The following is a 27038-nucleotide window of genomic DNA, read 5'->3' on the forward strand; positions in this document are numbered from 1 at the left end:
GGGGGGGGGGGGGGGGGGGGGGGGGGGGGTGCCAGTGTTTGAAGGAGAAAATCTTAGGATTTCCAAGCCAGTGTTGATTAAGAAGTGGCAGGTAACTTATTATCTAATCTCAACAGAGCAGCTGAGCCAATCAAAACCTGCTCTGCTTCTTATTTGGAGAGCCAGCGTGGGAAACAGGAACAGTACTGGCAGTCAGCTTTATGAAAGCTTCTGTGATTCTAAAGTGGTTGCTGTTGCACTCAGAGATCTGTATCAGAGCGGTTTGATGGCAAGAATGACGTCCTGTGAAGGAAATGTCACAGGGTTGATTCCCACAACAGTTGAGGGAGCTGTCAAAATAAAAGTCATCAGTCATTTGGAGCCAAACTGGAAAAGAGTAACAGAGGTGATGAAAGTTAACTTGATCTTGTGTCCATTAATATGTGAGTGATCATAGAATATTAGCTTGTGCTGAAGTGAGAGGTCTTGGAAGGAACTAGTCCATCAAGTAGTCTGTTACTCAATAATCAGTTATTTACTTAAGTCAGTTACACTGAAAGAATGTACATCGTAGCTTTTTTTGTTCTAAAAGTCACATGTCATTTTTCTTGGTTGTAGTGTAGCAGTCTGTCTGAATGTGGTGTCGTAATTTTCAGAAACATCCTGAATTAAGTTATTTTTTTAGTGGAAACAGTTTGAAATAATCTTGTAGCAGTGGCAGATGTTTAAGGAAAAAAATAATTTTAAGACTCTAAATGACTTGGAGATATGAGACTTGAAGTGTATTCCTGTAGCTTCTGTAATTTAAGGGTTCTGTTTTTCTTCTCTGCTTCATGGTGAGGCCATCTGAATATTTGGATTGCTCACATTTTGAAGACTTGAATTGGCTTTAGGAACGTGTGATGGACTAAAAATGTAATTGATCATAAAGATCACGTTAGTAAATCAGCATCTGCAAACCCTAATATTTTCAACAGCTAAACATTTAATCGCTTTTAGAAAACCCCAGAGTCTGCATTCAGTACACAAGATGATCCTCAAATTACTGAAAATTATTCAACTTTAATGCTCATTCCAGACATTCTTGCTGTGAAAAAAGCAGAAATCCTGTGTGTGTGTTCGTGTCGGACACTTTCATATCGTACATATCGGGTGCTTTGTGTGCACGGCTGGCTACGTGACCTCTCCATTCATCACTTCCCATGGTCAGCTGTCAGCAGAGGGGAAGATGGAAGTAGTAAGTTGGGGCCCTGCGGGCGGATACGGTTACCACTAAGTTGTGTGTAACACAGGCGGTGGATATCGGTGTCACCAACTACTCAAACAAGTGAAGATCCCTGGTCAATCTGGGCCGGGGGATGCCTTTACCTCGCCGCCTCTCAGGTTCACGCTCTATCCGTTATTGGGTCATTGTCTCACTCGGCGTGTGTGGGTTCAGTGTTTTCCACTATCTGCAGAGGAGTGTGTGTGTGTGTGTGTGTGTGTGTGTGTGTGTGTGTGAGGGGCACACAAAGGAAGGAGGGTATCAGTGTTCGAGGCAGATAAAGCCCTCTTAAAAATGTCATTACACTTCGTATTCTTTAATCTGTTCTCTAGACATCTCTTAAAGCTCTCTCTGGTTGGTTGCATTGGTTATTGAACATCTGTGGCGTGAACCTCTCTACTTGGCCAATTTAATGAATTGAACTGTCTCAAGAATAGTGAACATTACCTCATCAGTAGTTTCCAGAATTCAAGTGAATGTTTTTAAATGTCTTGTTTTGCCCGACCAACAGTCTCAAACCCAAAGATACACATTTGAGAAGCCTGAACCAGAGAATGCTTAATGAATGAGTTTAATTAGTAGGGATGCCCCGAATGTTCGGACACCGAAATTAATCGGCTGATGTTCGGTGTTCGGCCTAATACGCCAAAACACCGAACAAATTTTACCGAACAATTACGTTGACGTTAGTGGAAGCATTTTAAAGTGTCCGAGCCGTTTGCAGACGCTGTTCTGCTGAATTGTCTCCCAGCACATCCACTCCATCTGTGGCTGACTTCTTAGAAAAGAACCGCTGTGAGTGTTTCTGTCACTCGTCTGTGAGAAAGCGATGAAGCTAGCCGCGCCTAAATTTGGAGTGCACACGTATTCAAGCCTTTACGGTAAGTGACAGGCAGGTTAGAGACTTTATCCTGTCAGTTTGTCTCTTTACAACGACAAGTGCTGCAGTATGAGAGTCCTGCCTGAAGAGAGGCTGTGAAGTCTTCATGTTTCATGACACATGTAATTTACTTTACTGGACCCTCTCGGGCCCCGGACCCCCCCACCATAGTCTCTCCAAATCCGGTGGAAAAAACACATTTTGACTATTTAATTTATGCAACAGTAAAAAAAGGCAAAATAAATGAAAAAACAAGTACTTGTTCGCCATCTGGAAAGTTTTTCATTATTGCATCCCTATTTATTAGTCAATTGAATGGACTAATCATATTGTAGTTGTACATATGGCATCTCCTGCATACCTGTCAATCCTTGAAGATGGATGGAGGGATGTTCTGAGGTTTTCCTTCTGCAAATAGAGGTGTATAATGTGCAGATTACAAAGCCCTCTCAGACAAATTCATAAACAAAATATACCTGACGTAAGCGACTGATCGTTATTGTGCAACTTGTAATAATAAAGAAGCTAGTAAGCAGAGTTGCTAAGAAAGCAATGTAACGTGACGGTCTTATATTTTGATCTTTTGAAAAGTGCTTCAACTTTTAGGCCTTTTTTCCACTTGAAGGATGGTTTGAAGTGAAAGAAATGATTCCATCCATGACTGGAATAAACCTAGAGGTCAATATTTTACAAAGCCATCGCACTCTGTGCTTCAGTGAGCTTAGGTTAATTATGTTTCCTCCTCTCTCTGCACCGAGATCAAAAGTGTAGTTTGACAAAAACATCTCAATTTAAGGTCATGAAGGATGAGAGTGGACTTTGAATTTATATTTTTATGTCAAACCACAGTTTTCAAGATCGAGAGTGAACGTTCAGCATCATCTCAGAGTCAAAGACCTCAAAAAATGCTCTTTTTAAATTACTTTTGTTGTAATTAATAATGAATTAATCAGATTTTGAGATCATCAGCTTCACTTTTTCTCGCACTTTACTAGGCCAGACCTGGTCCTTCATCTGCTGCAGACTGTAGTTTGTACTCTGGCGTGCTGCCGGTCCACAGACAGCGCTGACAGTCACGAACAGACTGTGTTTGTGTGAGGTCGTGGCCTGTAGCCTCTGGTGCTGCTATAGCGGACTTCTTCTGTCGGCCCCAGTATCTGGGCCACTGGTCCTGACATGAATTAGCTGCTGGAAAAAAATAAAGAGGAGGACATTGTTCCGCCCTCTCCTCTGCTGATCATTTCCCCTTCATGTTAACCCCTCTGGCTGTTTGGGTCTTTAGTGACATCTTTTTTCATGAAAGGGAATGGGGGGGTAGGAGGAGGGATGGTGGGGAAGAGAGAGGAAAAGGGAGGAAGCAGCCCCCCTTGCAAAACAAAAAAAACTCCACCCGGCTTCCTTGTGAGGTTTCTGTCACGAGGGAGGTGTATTTTTAGGATGCAGAAACTTAAGATGTCCCTTTTTTTTTTTTTTTTTTTTTTTTTTACAGTAGTGAGTGGAACAAAAACAAGCGTTTACTTCTTCTGCTCTTCCTCCTGCTCACCCAAACCTTCCCCCGTCTCTCCATCTCCCTCTCCCTCTCTCCTTATGGGGTATTTTTAGAGCCACTGTCCTCCCCTCACCCCTCTGTGAGTAAATCAAGGATCAAGGGGGCGTACTCCTTCAGTTGCATGGCCTGTTTTTGTTGTCCCCTTTTGCCCCGACTCTTGCCAGAATTCCCCCCTCAGCCTGGCACATCTGAGAGCACAGAGGTGGAGCAGCTGTTGTTTAGAGACCTCCTCCTTCTCCTAGAATAAATGTTTTAGTGAAATAGCATTAGGAAAACAGGCTATGATTACAGGGCGCCGAGCGTAAGATCACCTCACTCGGAGAAGTATCAGTGAGCAATCACAAAGTGCAGTGTTGGACCACGGCGAGTCGTCGTCTTCTTCGGTTGTTTCCTCGATGCCGTCACTGCCGGCGGCTGGCTTGGTTGGCTCGGTTGGCTCATTTGCCGAGTGCGTCCTTGGCACACTCGCCTGCTCTTCCATGAGGCGCTCTTCTCAGTGTGGTGATGCTTTTATGGTTGATTAGATTTGTGAAAGGAGGAGAAGGGTGCGATGCTCACGTGAATGGAGGTGTAGGTCAGGGAAGCTAAGCGAGAGAGATGTGGAAGGTTTGAGGACTAGGGATGATCCTGCAGAATGTAGAAAGACTAAAATGTCACGTTGTTTTGGTTTACATGTATAAAACAATTGTGCTGCAAAAATAAAAGATATGCATTACTTGCAAGGCTCTCATTGTTACGGACTCTCTGCACCAGTCCGAGATCCAGCTTAATAAAGTCAGCTCTGCAGTTCATTCGCTCCGGCTGTTGGTGCTTCTTCACATGAGCCTGCAGACAGCTGGCTAGTTAGCGTTAGCTACCTGGCTATATGGTAGGTAGCGTTTGACTGAACGAAGTGAAATCTGCAAGCTGTTGAGTCGACCCCTGCTGCTTCACCTCCTGTAGTCAGAGAGATGGCATCAAAAAACCACAAACTAAGAGCGCCATTCAATGTCCAGTGTTTCTTTTGTTTATCTTTTTTAGTCTGTTGTAAAGATATGATCGCTAGTTTCCCTACAAGGTTGTCCGAGCCAGCTAGCAGGTGCTTATACTGTAACTATTCATGTTACCTTTTATGGGTCCTGATTGTCCTGACTCAAGAGAGCCAGCTATCATCAGCTGCCATCTGCTGTTTGACTGAAATCAACCTTTTTTTCCTCAATCTAAATATTTTACACTGAATTTATTAGGTTTATTGCTCAGCCCTGTTTTCTGCCATCTTTGTTTCTGTGAAGTATTTATTTTCTACTACACACAAAGTTGCTTGCCTCCTTGCTCAAATTAAACAATGCATCACTATATTGATTTGTTTATTTTATTAACTGATTACTTTTAGTTTTATTATCAGGTACACCTACCTATATTAGTATAATTTTCCATTATGTTAATAGCACTTGTATGTCACACTCGTGTCACATACAAAGGGAAAGGAGATAATTTGGAAAATGAATCGTGCACTGGACAGCTTTTTTATCCAGAAACGCAGAAGAGTCTAGGATGATTTTGGAAAAACAGGCAAGTTAAACAGGATTTTAAAAGAATTTATTTTTCAGAAAAAAACGATCATTAAAATGGGAATGTGTAGATTATGTAATGACACAAGAGGCTAGTGATGTCTATCAGTTGTTTTCCTTTAAGCTGAAATCTGTAACTTTCTGCATGTTGTTGTTGTGTTGGAACTTTAAAAAAGATGAAGCATCCCGAGTTAAACCTCTGACATCGTCTAGCTCAATCAAAATATCTTTGAATGACCAGGTAACATCCTCGATGATTAACTACTGGACAAAATCATGTTTACTTCTCTCTGTGTGCAACAGCTAAAGTTTGAAGAGACTTTATTGGCATTGTTGGCGAGACTGAAGAGCAGGACATAGTTCTTTAAAAGTTATGCCTCCTGCAGCATGGTGGTTAACCCGGAACATGTTTGTCTTCAGGCAAACACAAAGCGTACCGTGCCTCCTCCACACCCCGTCTCTGTCCTGTGTGTCTGTAATAAGCCTGAAAGCCTGCGGGACGGCCACAGCAGGGCTCTGTTACGTTGTGTGTGCTGGCCTGGCTGAAAGCTCTCTGCTGGGTGAACTGCGGTCAGGACAGGCCTGCTCATCTTTCCCACGATGCCGCTGGTTCCATGTCAGCTGACCTGGTTCAGAGGCGTGTAAATATGTGATCCGGCTGATCGATTGTTGATGCTTCTGATGGTTTTGGTTCTGTGTGTGACTGATGTGTCTACAGGGGCAGCTCTATGGACTGGAATTGATCACGCTGTGGGGACATGAATCTGTTCTCACTGTATGAATGCGGGGACAAGAAGCAGGACACCGCAAGATAAAGCACATCACAGGCTCACAAATTAGTTTTAGGTTTAGTTTATGTCTCTGGAGCATGAATGTAAGTTGATTTAGTGTCACTCCAAGTCACACTAAATACATTTCTATGTGTGTGAGAAAAAGAGACGGAGAGAGTGAAAGAGTGTGTATGGAAACACAAAAAAGAATATTTTCTATAGAATCTAAATAAAGATTAGTGATTAGCATAAACAAGACATTGTTTAAAGATAACACTGGACTTTGCCTCTGCTGCCCGGTCATTATTTAAGTCAGTCAGTTCATTTAAAATTATTTATTTGAAGCATCAGTCCAGAGATGGAACTAAACCTTGACTGAGAGACTGAGGTTTATAATTCTGTGTGCCATCCCCCCCAACAAATATAGCCCCCCACAGATGTTGCTGCGCGGGTGTCATTTCATTCACACGCATATAAACGCACCTTCATGAGCAACGCAGTTATCTTTTCCATTTTCCGTGAATCATGAAAGTTCATTCTTGACCTTGACCTGCTAAAGGGGCTGCTAATCTTAACTTCTAAGCCAAAACAGAGTTGGAGTGCTAAAGGTGCTTTAGATTCACACTTTTATCATCACCTCTGAACTGCTAATGTTGCGTGAAGCATTGTTGCTATGGTTACCTGTAGTATAATCTACACTGAACACTGATTTTAGCACTGCGGTTAAACTTGAGCTATGTTTTGAGATGTCCTGATATACAGTTTCAGTGGACACCTGCCAGCCAAACACGTATTTACTGTAATTTCCTGTAATTTCCTGTTATCTCGACTCTGTCCACATTGTGATTTTGGCGGTGTGTACAGAGCTCAGTGCGCTAAATAAAAAGTGATGCAGAGGGAGAGGGTCGCCTATAGGTTTTTTCCGGGGCATTAAAGAGTCTGAGCCACGGGACGGTTCAGCTGCGCTCTATAGATGTCTCCTACACCTGCTGAGATCCGCTCACAGTGCGAGTCAGTCCTCCTCCAGATATGGTTTCGCTGATACCAAAACATTCCAGTTGCATTGCCTTCTGTGTGCGTTTACACCTCACAAGTATTTTCTTCATCCAGATAAGATCCAGATAAAATGTCCACTTACAGATTTAATGCTAATAGCAGGTGTGAACGGGGTCTATGTGTGCGCGTGTTCAGGCGAGGCAGAAATAATGAAATGCATGTGTTGTGAGCACTGAGGTGAGCACTGATGATTAAAGTATGAGAAACACACAGCTTAGGTTGACTCCCAGTAGTTGCTCACAGGGCTAATGGAGCTCAGACAGACAGACAGAGAGAGAGAGAGGTTATGAAAGAGAAGGGGAGTGGGATGGGAAATCTCATGCATCCCTAGTTTATCTTGTCCGTCTTTCCCCTTCTCTCTCAGACTGCCTACCAGAAGAAAACCCTGTAGCTATGTATTTTGTGCCGTTAGAAGTCATTTGGCTCCTGTGTTCCAGCTTTGTTAGCTTGTTTTGCTAGCAATGAGGGTGCGATCACGCCTGCAGTTTGCTTTCTTTGGTCCGAAAACGGAGTGGGAAAAGATCATTGTGTTGCATTTCTGTGTTTGGATCATTCAGGCTCATATTGTGAACCAGTTTATGAACCAACAAAGTCAAAATAAAGTCTTGGATTCCCATCATTCACGAAGGATTTGTAAGCCATAGCCAGATTTATATGGTGGTTTAGTTTATTTCTGCAAACCCATTTGGCTTCTCTTTGTGTTTGAGTATGACAGATTTATTGGTCATTTTGATTTTCTGGTGCTTATCCCATGAAGTAGTAGCTGGAAATGAACGACCTCCTAACATCATTCTTTTCATGGACTAATAAACCGAGTTAAAGGAGGAAACCCTCCAGAGTTCAAGTAAGCCGCTGCAAACACGCTTGGTATGAACACACCCTGGTTTTTTTCAAAAGGATGCTGAAGAAGTCAAACAGGGCAAATGGGATGGGAAGTGTTCCTGACGACTGTTACTACAACGTTCTTCTTCTTCTGTATGTTGCTGCAACATGGATGCCGTGCAGCCTGTCCTGTAACCGTCCTCTCCACGGGGATTGGGTGAAAGGTCAGCAGGGTTTCTCAACACATCTCAACATCTCCTCAGTTACTCACTTTCACAACCTCCCACTTCATGAAGAAACCCCTCACACACTTCTGAATCCACAAGGTGTTCAGAATGATTTTGGTTTATTCCCGCTTGGGGTCTTACTTTTCAGTTGATTACTGAGATCCAGGAACACGGTGGCAGAGCCTGGTAGAAGTTCTAACCTAACGTATTTGTAGGAGAAAACAAAGATGACGAAGGCAGTGTGATACGGTTAAAAGCTCCAGAACAAACGAGCAAGTTAGCCTTGAGTTGGGATTGTTGTTTCATTTTTAGTAAATTAACTGAACTACTTGAATAATCTTTTCCTAAAGTTTTTTTCCCATTCAAGTCTCACTAAACACATTGATTTGATTTTAGTTCACTGCAGTCGTTGTCTTCATCTTTTTCTCCGACCTGCTGTGTCAGCATCTCTTTCTCTTTTGCGTTCTCACTTCAATGAAGCCCAAGTGTTCTCGACTACACGACTGTGCAACTCGGCACCCAAACTGCTCTCATGCCTCTTGAAGTTTCTCCTCCCACTGAAGAGTTTCGGTTAAAACAACAATCAGAGCTTTTGTTGCGTTCGGCGTCTCTCTTCTTCCACCTCGTCTTGACATTAAGGAGTTTTATTTGTTTGCTGTTGGGTGCAGGTGAGCCGTTTATTCGTCACATCTGCAGTGGTTCAATGATGAAGGAGCCGGTTGAGGTTTTCCCACGGTGTGAATATCACTTTCCCGGCGGCTCTGTGGAAACGAGGGCTGCCTTAACCTCTTTGTCACCGCACCTTTCTGCAGGAACAATGACTTTATACCTCAGCTTTTGTGCCCAGATATTGAGTTATCAAGACGAGTGGAGGGAGGGGAAACGGAGAGCTCGAAGAGGGAGATGGAAACAGAGAGAAACGGAGATAGAGGAGGGCAGCTGCGCTGGGTGAAATGTCTCGAGCGGATCTGAGAGCGTTTACATAAGGCCTGTCTTGTGCTGCTCTCTGGAGTGCAACATGCTGAATCTGGTGTTCACGCCCGCTTCAGGTGCTGTTATCTCACTTGACTCACAGCTCTGAATTTAGAGCCTCATTCAGTTGTTAGTAGTCAAGGATGAATGGTCATATTTAGGATCCATTTCATCAACTTTTGAGCCTCCCAGCGTGTCCCATCCTCCTCATGTGTCGAACTTTCAGAGCTTGTCAAAAAGCCGTTAAGAGAATAGAGGGGAACATGCAAAAACATTTCCAGTGAGCCCACTTGCTTTCTGTGTCATCTTATGTCATCTGTGCCTCTCGCCCAGTGTCATCTGGGCTCAGGTCCGGCCCCACGTGACCCTCTAAGGATAAGCGGTTACAGATAAGGGATGGATGGATGGATACTGCAGTCAATATGAGGCCTGACACTTTATTCTCTCACATTTTATATTTCGAATGAATGTGCACACACACACACAGGCTGATCCTAAACCGTGTTGTGCTGTGATGTTGTGCAGGCTAACGTCACTGTAAGGCAGTTACATTTCACACTGTCTGCAAACAGCCTCACCTTGATTAAGATTTGTCAGCACTTATGGTGTTGAATCTTAAATTATTTCACACGTTACTCCTCAGAGGGTCTGGTGTCATGATTAACTGTTCAGCACGGCTTGTGCTCTCCCGGTAGCTCACCTGGTAGAGCGCGTACTCTCTCTCTCCGCTGCCTTTCCTCTCTCTCTCCATCTATCTCAGTGCCAAGTCTTAGTTTAGCATCTTTACACATGTGATGCTGGTGTCTGTTAAAAAAAAAAACCTCCTCTGCTTTTTGTAGCTCCATGTCTTCATTCACTCGAGCGACTGTGCTACCCGCTGACACATATCATTTAGGTCAGTTTTCAAATCAGTTTTTACCAGGTTGGGAAAAGCTACTAAATTTCCTCAGCGAGTCACTGTGGACCTTTACGGTCACGGTTGGTCTGAATTTCTCTCTCTCTGCTCTGCCTCTCCAACCTTTTTTTCCATTTCACTCCGTTCAGCGAGGCCTTTGAGCTGGTCACAGACACAGAAAATCATGGAGATCTCAGTGATGTTGAAGTCAGATGCATGAAAGCACAAATCCAACTGTACTGCATGTACCTCCAAGGATACATCCATTAAACAAAGAGCCTGCTCCTTATTGCCTCGGAGTTAGAGATGATGAATTAGCAGATGAGCGATTGTGGTTGTGTTAGATAAAGATAAAGTAGTAAAGGATGAGAGAACATCGCTGCTCCTGTCCTGCCAGAACACAGTACACTGTACTTTATGTGCACTGTGGTTGAGAGCGTAGCAGAGGGAGCGTAGGTTGAGCGAGTGCAGCCAGATTCCCAGCGGCAGCATCTGATTACAGACGATTTGACGGGGAGGTAATAAAAACTGAGCACAGTTTTATCTCTGTACGTGCTGTGACTTACTGAGATCATTGTTTGATAAAGAACAAATTAAAATTGTGGAAAACCAATATGCAATGCAAATACTCCCTTCACGAGATTCATTTTGCGGTCTATATATTCAGGACCAACAAAGTCATGTTTCTTTTCAGGTATGCCACTGAATCAGATGACTAACTAATAGATTTAAGGCGGTATTTACTCCCACTCCTGCCTTTCCGTGGCATCGATTGACTATAGAAGAAACATTCACAGAATTCCTCTCGTCGCTGCAGGAGCCGGCGTAACCTGGAGCGACAGAAATAGCTTTTCACACGTTTGGTGTGGGAAAAGTGAATTGGGTCATTTTCCCATTCTGCAGCTCAGGATAAAGACCTGATTAGATTAGCTTTGATTAGATTTGCTGTCTGAACGAGGCCTCCTGGGGGGAGGGTTGGTGCGGTGAGGCCTCCTTAGACAGAAGAGGTGGTGGTGGGTGGAGGGGTGGAGGAGCGGTGGTCTTGTTCTGTTAATAACGTGCTAAATTAACCAGCCCAGCTCCTCTGCCGGGAGCGACATGTTTTATTCATGTCAATAGAATAACAGGTGTGACGTGACAGGTGTTGCCTCCGCTTTTTTTCCCTCCTCTGATCACAACTCTAGAAAAGTTGTTAATTGGGTCTCAGGCTTTTTTCTTTTTTTATGCCATGAACAAATCCCTGCTGCTGTGAATTTTCACTTAAAGGAACATTCCTCTTGGATTTAGTCCACCTTCAGATATTTTTATTCTATACATCTTGTCAATAAAGCAATGTGTTTAATACTGCAACTTCTTCTCACTGTTGAAGTTTGAGTATCTGCAGGTGATGCTTGTTTCTTTGTTCAGTTGTTGTTCATGTTAGCCGCTCAACTCTCCTTCTGTTTATTACGAGCAAACCGACAATGTTTTCCCCACGAAAGAGCCAGCCTGCGTTTTAGTTATCAATGATTTGGAGTAAAAAAAAATTAAAAAAGACAATAAATATTAATGTTAGCTGATCAGTTACATGATCTGATGTGATGAAGGTCACTGCAGGCTTAAACCTTCCTCGTCTGCGCAGCTGCAAAGATCCTCGTGAAATGTTGTCATCTGCCCATATCAGTGCCTCTTTGGCGAAATTCAAAACTGCCACTAAAGTGTTCACCCGCCAAACATTAAGTGTACAGATGCAAACTGCTGGGCTGCAACTAACCATTGTTTCCACCATCGATTCATCTGCCGATTTTTTTTCTCGACTAATCAATTGCGCTGCAAAACGTGAGAAATCAATGAAAAATACCCATCAGAAGGTGAAGTAATCAAATGTCAGTCCAAAACCTAAAGGTATTCAGTTTACAATAACACTAAGATGTGGAAAAGATATCTCTACATTTGAGAAACTGGAACCATAAAATGTAAACAGCTAATGAACAAAATAGTTTCCTGTCAAGCGACTAATCAGTTAATTGACTAATTGTTGCAGCTCTAAACGCCATGCAGACAAAGTCCGTGCCTTTTAGGTTATAATTTCAAGCCATGGATAGTATTCCTGTGATATTCTTGAAAAGGACTAATCTGGAAGGGTTTAGTGACTTTACAGTAACCATAACAACCTAATATTTATAGATTTCTCCATTAACTTTTGATTTTTCTCTGTCAGTCTGTCCTTAACAGCAAGTGCATGTTGTATTGTAATGTAGTGTTACAGGGACTCATGGATTTACTTGCTTTGTTCGTCAGTTCACGAGGCTCCACGCCCAATGTAGCGGCAGCTAATGGTACTATAACTATCTCAGAGAAATATAAAACAAACAGAACCTTGGCTCCAAACCAAGTGTTTTTCACAGAGAATAAATCAAGAGTAAGTAAGTGAATGGCTCGCAGCTCATCCTGAAGTAGTAGCAGCAGAACTGAAGAATAAATCTTATTAGGATGTATAAAAACCACATTTCACAGTGTGGGGCGCAGCTCCAGAACGTACAGTGTATCCTCAGTAGAGTTGTGTTTTGCTGGCGGCTGTTCCTGTCGTGCTGAAGAAGCAGTAATTTATTCATTGAACAGGTGAAGGCGGTGAGGAGTGGGCTGGTTTCTCTTCGCCTAATGAAAACTCAAATCCCTCTGACTCCTGTAAATTGGTTAGGAGGTGTCAAGTGTCTCCCAACACGTCCCCCCCCGTCTCACACACACACACACACACACACAGTTGACTCATAAGGTTGTCTCACTGCAGACAGCAGGGACGTGACACTTTGATCCTTTGCTCCTATCCTTCAAGGACACGCATACCGCACACACAACACACGCTCGTGTCAGGCTCCTCTGAGGCCGTGGGACGGCCCCATCTGCCTGGGAGCCAGTGGCTGTGACATTTAAAATTGATTACAAAGGGAAAGATTGATTATGATAACGTCCACTTATTTCCACTCATTACAGAGTTATGGCTGCTCACTGGGCTCATAAATCACCGCTGTGTCATCTCCAACTGATGGAGAGGAGCCTCGGCATGATGAGGAGCCCGGGGGGGTCCTTTGTGACCAGTTTTGGGTTAGTAGTCATAGGAGCTGATATTTGTGTAGTTTGGAGACTCTACACCTGAGACAGACTTTGTCTGGCAGTGATGTTCAACACAAGTCATGCTGCACCCTGATCACGTGAACCCTACAGCTGAATTTTTTAGTTGTGTAAAATCATTTCCGCATGGAGCTATGCCGGCACATTTTTCTGACTAAACACTGTAATACTAAAACCTAAACCTAAAGATGCCTAATGGTTGTACAGGAGCTAGTTAATATTACTGGGATGTCTACTGAGAAATGTCATTGGTGGGAAAATGGTGATTACTGCTTTGAGTTTGTTGCTGTCTGTTCACTAGGATCGACAGCAGTGTTGTCTGGATTTATGCTGCGTTCCAGGCAACTCAGAACGGGGAAATGTCGGATTTCCTACGGATTTGATCTGCATGTAAACTGATGTAGAAATATTTTGTCATTTGTGTTATTAGGTAGCTGGTTCCAGTAAACAATCTCTGAAAGTCATCTTCTCTGCCCAAAAGTTATTCAGGAAAATGTTAAAAATGCCCAGAAATGTGAAAACACTTTTGCTGACTTTTGAGAATTACCAAGTGATGTAGCTAGAAGGATACACAGTTAACGAGTGACGTATATTTATCACTTGTTTTTAATAAAATGGCCGTCCTTTCAATTAACACCAAGTGCACTGCTGAGGGTTTGTCAAGGTCAGACATGTTCACTGTTTAGATTTGGCGTCATGCAGCTGAAACGTGTAAGTTCCAAGCAGTCTTGAACGCGGCATTAGTGTCAGCTCCTGAAGTTTAGTTCCAGCTCAAAGTGTGGGGAGAACGTCTAAATAAAGTTCCTGTAGTACAAAGAACACATGCAGTACAGTTACACGTGTGCAGCGCTGTTCCTCAGACTGCAGACCACAGCCACCACGGTGTCTCTCACTCGACGATGATGGTGTAACATGTTCTTACACTCTCAGAGCGAGAGGATGGTAAACAAAAAAAAATGAGATTGTGAAAATACTGCTGTGAATACATCTGGCTCTCTCTGGAAGTTAGACGGCATTACGTCAACGCCCCCAGGCTCACAAAACCTGTCTGAAAAATGAATATTTTCCCACATTTGATTTCATTAGTAAGTCACCGTGGGATCGATCCAGCTCTGGATTTCATCACTAATGTTGGCAAACGATCTACAGCAGCAGGGTTGACTAAGAATCGGGGAAAGCGGAGACAGGAGAGACTCTCAAGCTAGCGGGAGTCCATACAGATCCATGTGGGTTCAGATGCAGTCTTGATCTGCTCCAGATCCAGGTCTTTGTTTTAATGCTTCTATTTGGTCAATGAGTGTCAGAGGTTAAAGGAGACCTCAGCCTGCTTGTCCCATCTTTTGTAAATGATCAGCTGCTTTATCTCCTTCAGTTCCCCTTTTCTGAGTCTCATAAATATCAGTCTGTCATTTTTATGCACTGATGATATTCGCTCTCTGTTGTTCTTTGTGTTTTGGTTTTTTTTGTAGAGTTGACATGTAGCTGATAATGTTTGTGTGGAACCACCGGCGACCATGTTTTCTTTGACCTTAACGAGTTATTCTTGACTTTGACAACAGCGATCCACTTACTCGCCTGCTCCAAAGCCCAATCACTGATTTTGGAATTGTGACTTTTGTCAGTCTTACAATGTGTGTTTGTTGATGCACATTAAACCACAGCAGAGTTAACAGAAACAGAAGAAAGAGCTGAATATGAGCAGCTTCTGAAACGATTAGCTGATTAATTCACATAATAACGACTGACAGACATTTTGAAGATTAAACAATTAAATCCAAACTGAAAACAGTCATTAGCTGCAGCTCTTAACGACAGTAAAACTTTCCATGGCGTGGTTGTTTGCTGCAGAGGATGACTTTTTTGAGGCTTGTGTCTCTGCAGTGTTATTATGTTTTGAATGCTCTCACCTCATCAAAGCCGAATAGAAAGACATGAACGCTGCCTAATTTGGGGAAACAGCTCCAAACCTGCTTGTTGTGCACACACCCTAAAGCAACTACTAAGTACTTGTAGCAGCATGGTCTCACATCTGACTCAGGACTTTGTCTGTCCTGCATCTTTCTGGTGAACTACCCCCCAGAATCTGAGTCCCATAAAATGACCTTAAAAGCGCCATAAAGCACTTTAGCCCTCTACCTTTGTGTTTCATGTTCCTGTCTTCTCTGTGTCTCTAATCTCTCCCAGCACCACTTTGTAACCTCCCCTGTAATCTTCCCTGCAGCCCTCAGTCACTCTGAGTCAGACTCGGGTCATGGGAACTCACAGCTGCTCATTCGGCCCCATGCAGTTGACAGACAGCGAGCTCCATTTCGGTTTGTTTGCTGATGCCCATGAAAAAGAGGGAAAGAAATTAGCCCCGCACCTGAAACAATCCAGAGTTTGAGTTTGTTGCTATGGAATGGCTGTCTCCTCTGGAAAGTAGAGCATAGTGTGCAGGCATGCTGCGCTTCTATACACAGTGTCCACAGAAAACTCGTATTATAGCACTGAATAATGTAAAATAATGAATATGATGTTGGTATTATTTACCAAAATTCTCTTTCAGAATTAACTGCAGTAAATTTTAAATAAATTGACAGCAGTGTTTCCTTCATGAACATGTGAACGAACCGAGTGACATTACGAGTCCGTCTGGTCAACTTTGCACTAACTGCTAAATGAAGAAAAAAGGGTTGAAACATCATTATGCTCATTAAAATTTAAATGTAACTTTTCACTCTAAAAGATAGACCCTTCTCTTCCAGAACTTGCGGCTTGCTGCTCTGATTTCTGTAATGCAAATGCACAAAGTGAGAGATCATTCGCTGTCATCTCCTGACACTGATAAATAATCTGCCTCACTTATTAAATATATAGTCTTTTCACCACAATTTTAACAATGAGCATTAATAAGATATCCAATAGGGGGGCAGATCGGGGCCAAACCTTGAGGACTTTCAGTTTGGACAAGTCGAGAAGTCTTAGCTAAACATGGCGGCACTCAATCACACTGGAAAAGGCTGTCGTAGCTGGTTCTGCCATATTCAGTCATTTATAAACGTGTTGTTGTCATTTGTTGTTGTTGCTGATATTATTTCATATTCCACTAGTAAACGGGTTCATTTCTGAGGAACGCAAACACGTAGTTAAAAGCAAGATTTTAGATTAAAACTACAATTAATAGCCGAGTCCCAAAGAGCCGCCGACCCCGTTTCCTGGCCTGGTGTGGGAACACATTTTGACAAATAAACGCAGGTCTCTATTAAACGCCTGGTCTGGTTTTTATAGAAGTTCTTCAGATGTATTAAACCTCTTAAACCCTGCGGGGTCGTCCGCTTTAGCTGCTGCTTGTTTTCATTACGTAGCTGCCTACAAAATAGAAGCGCAAAAGCCGTCTGTCAGAGCTAGATCAAATGAATGACGTGTATTTGATACTATTGGATAATTTTTATACAAGTAATATTCTGTTTGAAATAAATAAACTGTTTCGTAGTAGCCTGTCCCAAATATAGGCGGGGTCAATTCAGTGATTTTAGCAAATAAAAGCGGTATATAATAATTATAATAATATTAAAAATTATAATAATTTCCCTTTGACATTATCGGAGATCGAAACCCTGAACAGTATTGATTCCATTGTCTTTCCTTACCAGGTCCCTGAGGAAAAGACAGGAAAAATGAATTTCCCCATTGGAAATCAATACGTAACCACACAAAGTGCCCTTGAGCAAGTCATCAAATCCCTGCTAGTTCCAGGGGTGCTGACGTCCCTGCAGAGCCAAGCAAAAGACAAATGTCCGCCCTTTGGAATCAAAACAGTGTCACAGTAAATCCCTGCCGCTCTGAAACCAGATTGTCATGATGAAATATGAAAAATAGGTTTTGCTGGTTTCCAGGTGAATGTTTTGTTTTTGGACACTCGTTAACTTGCCTGTGACAGATGGAAGCTAATCAGTGACAGCAGCGTGGGAACAGGAAGCATTTTCCCATCACCTTTCATACTAAATATCTGTGTATGTTTGAAAGTGCCCGTGTGTGTCTGTTTATGAGCGAAAGGCAGCTCATATCTGAGTTTCTGTGGAAACTCCACATCATGTGCCCGTCTGCGTCTTGAAGTGGGCATATCTGAGTTTCTGTGTTTCTGTATTAGCGTGCACTTTGATAACCTCTGCCCCCCTCCCTTCTCTCCATTTCAGCGAGCGTACACTGTGATTGTGGAGGCGTGGGACAGGGACAACGGCACACACAGCAACGGTAAGGTTCGGCCCTCTGTGCTGTTTTAAACACTGTCTTGTTGAAAAGAAATGATCTTTGCACTTTGCTCTCCTCTCCATCCCGACTCACACTTGATTTAATTTTACATACAGCCCACTTGAATGTGATTATGTTCTGTTCACAGTATTTGTTTCACATTTTGGCTTTGTGTGGCAGCTTACTATTATTATCCTGTAATAATGTTACGTAGTCGATGCGTTAACAAGCCCTAACTAGAAAGTGTTGGTTGGTTCGTCTATCAAGAAAACTAAGGGCCTGATTGTCCAAACATGTTGGAAATCCAAAGTGTTTATTAAAAGAAACGTCCCTTTTTCAGGACTCTTCCCTGTGTTACCTGTGAAATGGTCGTTAAGACACTAACAGCGTACCGATTAAGGTCAAGGTTATAAAAACTTAGGAAGCAAACACTAAAGACACCTCTCTACTCGCTCTGAAAAACACCAAAAGAAAGATACCCAGGGAACCTGCTCATCTGCACGAACGTGCCTGCGGCATGCCGCAAGGACGCACTAGCACTGCAAATGTTGCCATGGCAATAAAATGCAAATGTCTGCGTGAGATTCCTAAGACAGCGCTACAGGGACACAGGAAGGACAGCTGATCGTCCTCGCAGTGGCAGATCACATGTGACAACACCTGCACGGGACCACAGGGCCACACCAGATACAGATTGTTACACATTTTTCCATTTCTGTAAATCTTGTAACACTTTCTAACACTGACGAGTCACATGACACCGGGGAGGGAAAATGGCTAATTGGGCCCAATTTGGACATTTTCACTTAGGGGTGTTCTCACTTTTGTTGCCAGCGGTTTAGATATTAATGGCTGTGTGATGTGTTATTTTGAGGGGACAGCAGATTTACACCGTTATACAAGCTGCACACTCACTACTTTACATTGTAGCAAAGCGTCATTTTTTCAGTGTTGTCACATGAAAAGATATAATCAAATATTTACTATCACCATTGCTGACTGGTGTTAACTATAATTAGTTATCTTGTAGAGAAAAATGCAGCTGAATGACTGAAACTGTACCCAACTCTCCCTTAAACACCAGTCGCACTCTGAAATCCACCACCCGAATCGGTCGATCACTGTCCTGAACAGCTTTATATGGAACGACACAGCCTATATGTTTAGTTCTAACCAGCCTGCTGCCTGCACACTGATTTCTTTTGCATTCAGCTGTATTCTGCTTATAATCTATGTGATAAGACAACGTGGGATTCGCTTCGCTATTAGGTGTTGGCTCACCTTCCAGATAATCCCAGATCGTTATATGACTCCAGCTATCCTCCTAACATGCCTTTGGTCCCTCCCTTGTTGTTCTTATACCACTAAAAAAAACACTTCTTTGGATATTTCTTTCGTTTACTTTGGCTTCTAACCTTCCCTTTCACCTCCAGACATTGCCTGGAAATGACACAGCTTGATAATGGTTTGAGACGCTTCTCACAGCTGCTGTAATGCTATGTGTCAACTCTTTCTGCACCGTAGAGCTGTCCGGTGATAAGTCAGTGTAAGAGTTGAAGTGGGGCGGCTGCGTCTGAAAATGTTTGTAAAGTTCCAAAGCCAACAAGTTCGCCCGTGATTTTTATAAAATCTTCTCAATGCTTTTTTAACCTCGCTTTCAAACGTGGCTTTACAGAACAACTGTAAACCTTTTTGCTTCCAGACACAAATAAGTTTGTGCAGTTTAGTTTGTTTCGAGCATACCGACATCTTTACAGCCGTAGCAGATTTGGTGAGCAGGTATTGGCTTATAGAACAATAAAAAGAAACCGTGAAAAGAAAGCCCCACCTAGCTCAGGATATGAAACCGTTGCTCTGTGACATCTAACAGCTCTCCAAAAGTCACCTGTGGGCTTTGACTGTCCCACCGAGATCTGACTTAGGATTGACATGTAGCTTATTGGTGCTTCTCCTCTTCCATCTCCCCTTTTCTAACCTCTTCAGGGTCACTCAGACTGTTTTCAGCTCCCTATATTAAGCCTGTGAGAGCATTGCATCGTTAAGCCATTAATTACGGACCGTGGCTCTCTTTTTTTGCCGCCCCCCTACCCTTTCCTCTTATGCCTCGGCTACCACACGCCACTTCATTATCCTGAAACACTGCCACAGGCCGGCGTCCGGACTGCGTGCAGCGGCCTGGACGGCAGCTCTGGTGGTGGGACTCTTAAATCTTTGCTTGCTCGACCACCTGTAGATGTGCCGGTGTGATGGCTGGAGAGATGCTTTATTAATCCTCGTAGGGGCGAGGCTGGGAGGCAGTAACAGGCAGGAAAGTGCTGACGCTCACCCGCCATGTCCCATCTTGTAGACTTGGACTAAGTGTATTCCCATTGCGTGATCTCAGGTTTGCTCCTTGAATCTGTCAGTGAGTCTGTCAGCTGCCAAGTGCCCTGGCAAGGTGAAGCCTTACCTGTCATACTGGACTAGCTAAAAATATAAATGTAACTTTATAATATGCAAGTCCCCCCATGAATAATAAATGTGATGGTCTCGGTGTATCAGGTGTCTGCATCACCTTTGGATTTCCTATATTTTCGTGTATAACTTTTGACAAACTTCAAAACGAGAGCAAGCATGAACCTGTTTTACCCAGCTGTGGGTGTTACATGCTGGTGGAGCGAGCGTTAGTGAAACTGTGGAATAATTAGAGAGAGAGTGAGAGTTATCATCTCTCACAGACCAGGTGTTCACAGGTATAAGAATCTAGGGATGTCCCAATCAAGTTTTGTTTTGCCCGAGAGCCCATTTTGAGTCCTGTGATTGTCTGCCAACACAAGTGCTCAGCAGACTGCATGGTATTTTCATACGTAACACAGCTGCACAATGCATAATTAATGTACAGTAGACCTACAGTAAATTAATGTTAGTGAAATCAAGTTTGACAGCTAGAAATGTAGCTCTGCGATCACACCCAGCCAGTATGACGCCTTCTTTAAATGGTTTCCTAAAACATTTTGTATTGTACAGTGGCAGAAAGGTTTGGACAGGACTTGCTCAAACCTGAGGATTTGCCACTTTTCTCAGTTCAGTTTTTTGCTGTTGATTAATCCGAAATGTCAGAAAATAGTGAAATCACTAAAGCCCACACTTACATATTTAAATGACTTGTTTTATCTGATAATTTTTCCACAACCTGAGTATATTTAATTGACCGTCACAGAAGACAATAATATATTTACATGTTGATAAGCTGGAGGCCGAAAATATTTAGTTTTTTGCAAAACAGGACTTAAATGATTGATGAATAGTCAAAATTGGTGCTGAAAGGTTTTCTCAAATAGTTAAATAATTAACAGTAAAGAAGAAATTGATGATGCTTTATTTAACTGTATACTGATTCTTTTAAAAATGCCTTGATGGCTCCAGTACTGGTCTGACAGATCGGCTCAGGACATCCTTGTGAGGAAAATAGTCTGCAAAACAACAAAATGATGGCTTTATCATAATGATTACAACAGTTACGGGATTACAGAACGGTGGTGAATTCTTTGAAACGACATGAAGTGAGTTTCCTGCTTCGTGTTGCAGTGTGTGCTGCTGGAGCCTTGTGTGAACAGGTCTGGGCAGCAGGTTGGAGAGGCCTCAGGAAAAAGAAGGCTTTGTGAAGGCTGTTTATGCTTCAGGAAGCCCCCGCCTCCTTGAAAAACAAAACAGAAATGGCAGGAGAAAAGAGGACGGAGCTGTTGTTGACTCTGTGTGCTGCTGGATTGTTGGCTGGTGTGGAGCCTCACTAGAGCGTAGAGATGTGCCGATACTCGGTCAGACATTGTGCAGTGGAACATCTGTACTGCAGATTCCCCCCTCGTCCGAAAGCAGAGGTTAAAGTTTGATGATGTTCTATATTTCAGTCTTTGTTAACAAACTCCATAAAATAGAAACCCCTCAGTCCCACACACATCGTCTGGAAATACTTACTATAGCACCAAATGTGTATTAATCCCCCTCTGAAAATAGTCCCCATTTCAGTGAAATTCACCATTTCCCTGTTGTTTAAGTAACATTTGTTACCAGCAATTTTTAGGCCCTTTTAAAAATGAAACAATATATTTGTGCTATTTATTGCGATTCAGGTCTTTACTACTATCCAATGGGCTTGGGAATGAGAGCCACAGACAGGGTAAGGAAGTCCGAGTGTGTTGAGAAACTGTCTTGCCGGCCTAACACTATTACACTGGCTGTTCAGGTATCAGAGAAAGTATTGGTTTTGGCACTTTGGTATTGTATTGACAAGAAAACCGCCCAAAAACTGCTCAGACGACTGACGTGAGCAATGAAAAGAAGGTGATTTGCATCTTAACTGAAGTGGGTATTTGCGCCAAGCTGGATGCAACAATAAAATGATCCATGACAAAGTTTTGGCAAACACAGGACAGCATTTCAAAGTTGATTTAGTGCAATTTCATATGCCTTATAATTTTCATTTTGCCATCTAAAGTGTCTTAATGCACTTAACGTCATCCAACTGTGGGGCTGGGTATCATTTCAGTTTTATTGATTCTGATTCTGCTTATGGAATCTCGGTTCTTTTTTCAATCATTTTTTTAGTCTTTTTGGATCACCTGTAGACGTCATTGGTTTCCCTTCAGTATAAAAGGTGAACGTCAGCTCACCTGTGTTTTGTACCTGAGACGTTGCTTCCGTTAGCGTTAGCTGGATCTGGGACGTCTTTGTTGCTGGGAGAGCGCGACACACTGAACACGGTGCGTTCCTTCAGATTCACGCCGTGTTGTGAAGTAAACGCTTCGTCATGTCGGAGCTGCTTCCTCCCTCGCACCAAACCTCCTTACTGCAGCTGTTGCATTTTGCTGTCTCGTTCTCTTTTTTTTAGTGAAGCTAAGCCAAACTTTGGAGCGTTTGCTGCGGCCCGCCATGGTCCGGGACTGGAAACAGAAGGACCCTCTTCTTCACGCTTTGTTGACGTAACAAATGAGGTGACGTTAGGTCGGCGTAGCGGCTCCTGGCAGATAACACATGGGTCTTATCAAATCCACAGTTCTAGGAAATTTGGTAACAGTACCTTGGAACCTGTTCTTGAAACCCGACCTTATTCAACTGTAACACCGAGCAGGTTAAAACAGATCCATAAAGAGAAGAGAGGACACATTGGTCATTTAACTAGTCTTCTAGACATTTTTGAAATGATAGGTTTATTACTGTTGCTGTTAAGATGAAAGAGAAAGCGTATGACAAATGGCAGTAAAAGTTTGGAGGTGCAGCGCGGAACCACCCGGAGGCAGAAGCTTCCCAAAACAATAGAACTCCTTGACAACCATGTTATCATTGCTGAATTACTGTTGATGTGAGACTGATGTTTTGACACTGTTGCTCATTCCAGGTGTGCTTTTACAGTTACTTTATCCATCTATCCGTCCATTATCCATCCCCGGGTTAAGTCTGAGGCGTCACAAAATGATTAAATGGAAAAGAAAGTTGTAGAATGGATACATGCCCCTCCTCAGGCATCTAAATAAACAACCTGAGAAGGAAAAATCACTTTTTGGTGTAACTGCTCGTAGCTCATGCCCACACAAAAAGGCCATAAGCTTTAACGAGGCATCACAAGCTATTACTTGTAGACTGACAAACATACACAGATAAACATTTGAGATTTTTTATTTGTGTATTACCGTAAAACTTCAATTAACAGCCGCCTGCCCCGTTTCCTGGCCTGGTGTGGGAACACATTTAGACAAATAAACACAGGTCTCCATTAAACGCCTGGTCTGGTTTTTATAGAAGTTCTTTGGATGTATAAAACCTCCTAAACCCCGCGGTGTCGCCCGCTTTAGCTGCTTCTAAGCTGCTTAGATCGTGAATACAAATATTAATGTTTAAACTTATGAACAATGTGTCAGTGTGGACATGCTGCAAATCGTTACATCGGTTAGATTCTCCACAATTCAATCGTTCACTTCATTTAACAGAAACAACGAGCCCCAAAGTCTGATTCTTATAGATTTACAGGTGTAACCTGCATGGTACAAGAGAAAAAAGTGATGACTCCCGTTACCTTTGAAGCGCTCGTTCAGTCCGAATGTGTCCGTTCCTGTTTATTTATCTTCCTTTAGTCTGTGAGGGTCCACCAATCAAAAGAATCAAAACAGCTTTTCATAAAAATTAATCCAAGTTGTGAATCCTGCCATGTGAAGTCCATTGCTGTCTGCTAACTTCTGCCGCACTTCTGTCATCCTGCACCCTGTTGTTGTTTTCGTTAGTTGCTGCCTTCAAAATAAAAGCACACAGAAAACGGAGCTAGATCAAATGAATGACGTGTATTATTTGATCAAGTATTATTCTGTTTGAAATAAATAAACTTTCATAGGAGTTTCAGTTTTGTGCAAAAGGAATTAAAGGTCTGTCCCATATGGACACCTGTCCCAAATAAAGGCAGGGTCAATTCAGTGATTTTAGCAAATAAAAGCCCGGGCTATTATTATATAAGTTTTACGGTATTCTGTATAAAATGAGTATTGCCCGGGGTTTTTTTTAGCTGCTGGCTTCACATTTTACTGTCTCTGGTTTGTGTGATGGACATGCATCATCATTTTTTCTTTTATAGATTAAAAGATTATTTGATTTATTCAAAAAAAGATATGACTGACAGATTGATACAAAAAAGTTCCTTAGTTGGAGCTAAAGCGGGAAATAATTACTGTATGATTATTTTTGGAATCTTGTTTACTTATTTTTGATCAACACATGCCAGTTATGCTTGTGTTCAGAAAATATGTTAGAACTTTGATTTCTTTTGTTAAATAAAAAAGGGCGTTGTAAGTAAATGTCTTCATTTCTCAACGTGGACTGAAATGCTTTATTTGAGATTTTAATTAAAGATTTGCAGATTTTGCAGAGCAAATCAATGTGGTGCATTAAAAAACAGACTGTACATCTTTCTGAAAACCATTGGATGAAGTCAGGGGAAGAGAAACCAAATGACACATTTGAACTGGCGGCATGAACACAGCCTTGACTTCAGTTCAAAAATCAACACTGTTACAAGCTGTAAGGAGGTCAAAGGTCAAAGCAAAAAGTACAACAGCCCAAACAGAACACTCCAGTTACAAGCAGCTTGTTGGATATAACTAAAAAACTCTTTAAAACTCTGTAAAAACAAGTCAGACTTCGTTTCTAAAATGAATCCTCTCTTCACACAGATAATCATGTTGCTCTCGACACGATCAGCTGCTCAGATCTGAAGCCCCTCGTTGTTTATATAAGCTGGTTTAATATGGCCCACTCTCTCCTGCTCTCCCTGGTAACAACGGCCTCTCTTAGTGTGTCTCCTCCAGTACAGAGAGAGCTCGTGATTGGTCTATATTTTTATATCTAATTGCTAGAGATGAACAGCAGTGAGTGAGTGCCTGGGTGTTTCAGGTGGTGGGTGCGGGACTGAAATCTGTGGCAGTGTGTTAGCTCGCAGAGAGACTCAGTAAATCAGGACAGCGTGAAAATGGATTCTTAGTGGGTTTTCAGTCTTTTTCTACAGCATCAAACTTCAGTTATCATGATGATATTAAAATAAACAAAGCAGCTTGTGTTACATTTCACATAGCCGATATGTTTTTCAGATTGTGGAAGAATTGAGTCTACTCTCCACCTGTCAAAGTCATACTCAGTTAACTAGTTAGTTCAGTTAGCCTTACAGCTAAGTTAGCTTTCTAGTTGGCTGACAGACTGCAGTATGGGCAACCGAACCGGGCTCAGCAGCCTCCAAGTGAACCAAGGCCAAACGGAGCGTCCTAGACTAAAAGAGTTATTAAGGAGGGGAATAAACTGAACTGTTACTGTCATCAGCTCTCATCCCAAGTTTTGGTGGAAACAGGATGTAACGTTAAATGTTCAGTGACTGAAAGTCTTGCGGGGACAACGTTGAAAGGTTACAGAAAGGTTACACAAGCTTTGTTTGTTTCCATGGCACTGAAAGCTCAACTCTCAAGTGACACGTTTATATTTAATTCCCTAACAACTTGCCACATTTTTATTATTATGCAATACCTTTACCTGGGCGTGCAAAGCTGGGTGGTGATCCCGCAGGTGCTGCATCAAGTTTGATGTACGTATTGGCTCCTTTAGCAGGAACCTTCACAGTCTGGTCCCTCTGCCATAGTTTAGCCAACGTACACATCGTAGCCCCCATGTCTCTGATAACGGCACTTTAAGCTGCTGCACCGCTTGTGTAACTTTTCGTTTTGTCCAAGTTGCAATAGATTCGGTGTAGCGGAGCCTTTACTATTAATTAACTGTGTTTTTAAGCGTGTGAAATCCGGTAATCGCTGCATCCCTAGTCATTAAGGGAAATGTTAACAGCAGCATTTATAGTCACACCGGGTTGTCGAAATGTAGCTTACACTTGCCACTGAAGTGGTCTCTTATTCTCGGCTGTGAGCAGAGAGGATGAGTTCTTCCTTCCAGCTCTGTCTCGTCCAGGTCACACTCAGCTCTCTGAGCCACAGTAGCAAAGCCTGCTGGGTCACGGTTCTTCTGTTCCTTGAGAACAAGCTAAAGGGCCTTTCCTATGTCGCCCTTCCTCGCCTGTTCCCCGTCTCTTATTATTTCCGGCCTGGCTCCGATGGAGTTGGGGCTGGATATCCTGAGCGGGGGGACAGAGGGAGGGGGTAGAGTGGGGGACAGAAAGGCATTTCACCGAGCAGGAAAACTGAAAAAGAATTTTGGTTATCAAGCCCTCGCAGACCTCGCTCCTACACCCTCTGTTTGTGCTCGCTTCATTTTCCCATTCTTTCCACCTTTTTCCTCCTCTTCTTTTTTTTTTTTTTTCGTCTTCCACATTCTTGGTGGAACAGAGTAAAGGTTTGACCGGAGGTTGCACCTTCCCTCTGATGTGTGTGTGAACAACAAGCATTCTTCGAAGCCTCGTAGTCTTATCTCACTGAACACAGGGTTGCTGGGTCAAATCCCTTAAACCGGAATCAGCCCTGCTCTCTGGAATGTCATTCAGAATTTTTGTTGTAGACTTTTCTATCTAACTGACCCAAATACTTGACCTGCTGAGTGTTCTTTCTTCTGTAGTGCTGGAGAAGTAGCCGATTAGTCAGATGACTGTTCGCCAAACGCCACTCCCGAGGAATGAATATCCAATCATAGTCGCAAACGTAACTAGCACTTGAGCTTTGGATTTCTCTGCATGATGAAGTGGTCTAGTAAGAGCATCACGAGTGTTTGTCTGGTCTCGTGTAAGCTGCAAACGTTAGCATAATATCTCGGTGGTGACATTAATGTACTTATTAATGTTATGTTGTTCCAAGGTTTCACTAGCCAGCCGCGTTATTTAGTGGTGTTACAGATTTCATTAGAAACCGCTCCATGCAGGACTGGAAAAGCCACTGTATGGTATTCCCCTTATGGTCCTGGATGCTCAGAATTGGTTAGCCGCTCTGTCCTGCTCTTATCGGATTTGAGTTTAAGCTCCAGTCACCCAAAATAGCGTAACGGTGTCTATGAAGATTCTCAGTCATCCAGGTCATAGTTATCCAATGAAGGTTAAAATCAAACCTAACCTACCTGCCAGTCAGTCAGAACTGAAGAAGTCCTTTGGATGAGGGACGAAACGTCTTCCAGTATCTTCAACCAAGTCCAGTTGCCCTTGATTTTAACCTTCGTTGGATAAAATAGCGTAACGTTTGCAAAAGTCATCTGTAAGTCTTTTTAAAACAAGTCACCTGGAGTTCTGTCTGAA

The 27038-nt window shown here is 42.7% G+C and overlaps 2 protein-coding genes across 4 annotated transcripts in view; both read left to right on the top strand.

The window, feature by feature from the left end:
- Positions 1 to 27038, top strand: part of esr2b (estrogen receptor 2b) — a 289048-nt gene that overhangs the window by 144472 nt on the left and 117538 nt on the right. The window lies entirely within an intron of this gene.
- The window catches only part of LOC123978918 (protein jagged-2-like), a 59077-nt gene that overhangs the window by 2335 nt on the left and 29704 nt on the right, over positions 1 to 27038 (top strand). For both annotated transcript variants that reach the window (XM_046062556.1, XM_046062557.1), the window contains exon 3: positions 17251 to 17308. In XM_046062556.1, the coding sequence (XP_045918512.1) occupies positions 17251 to 17308 (58 nt within the window). The remainder of the gene's footprint in view (positions 1 to 17250; positions 17309 to 27038) is intronic.

The sequence above is a fragment of the Micropterus dolomieu genome, linkage group LG11, assembly GCF_021292245.1.
Source record: "Micropterus dolomieu isolate WLL.071019.BEF.003 ecotype Adirondacks linkage group LG11, ASM2129224v1, whole genome shotgun sequence".
Lineage (NCBI taxonomy): Eukaryota > Metazoa > Chordata > Actinopteri > Centrarchiformes > Centrarchidae > Micropterus > Micropterus dolomieu.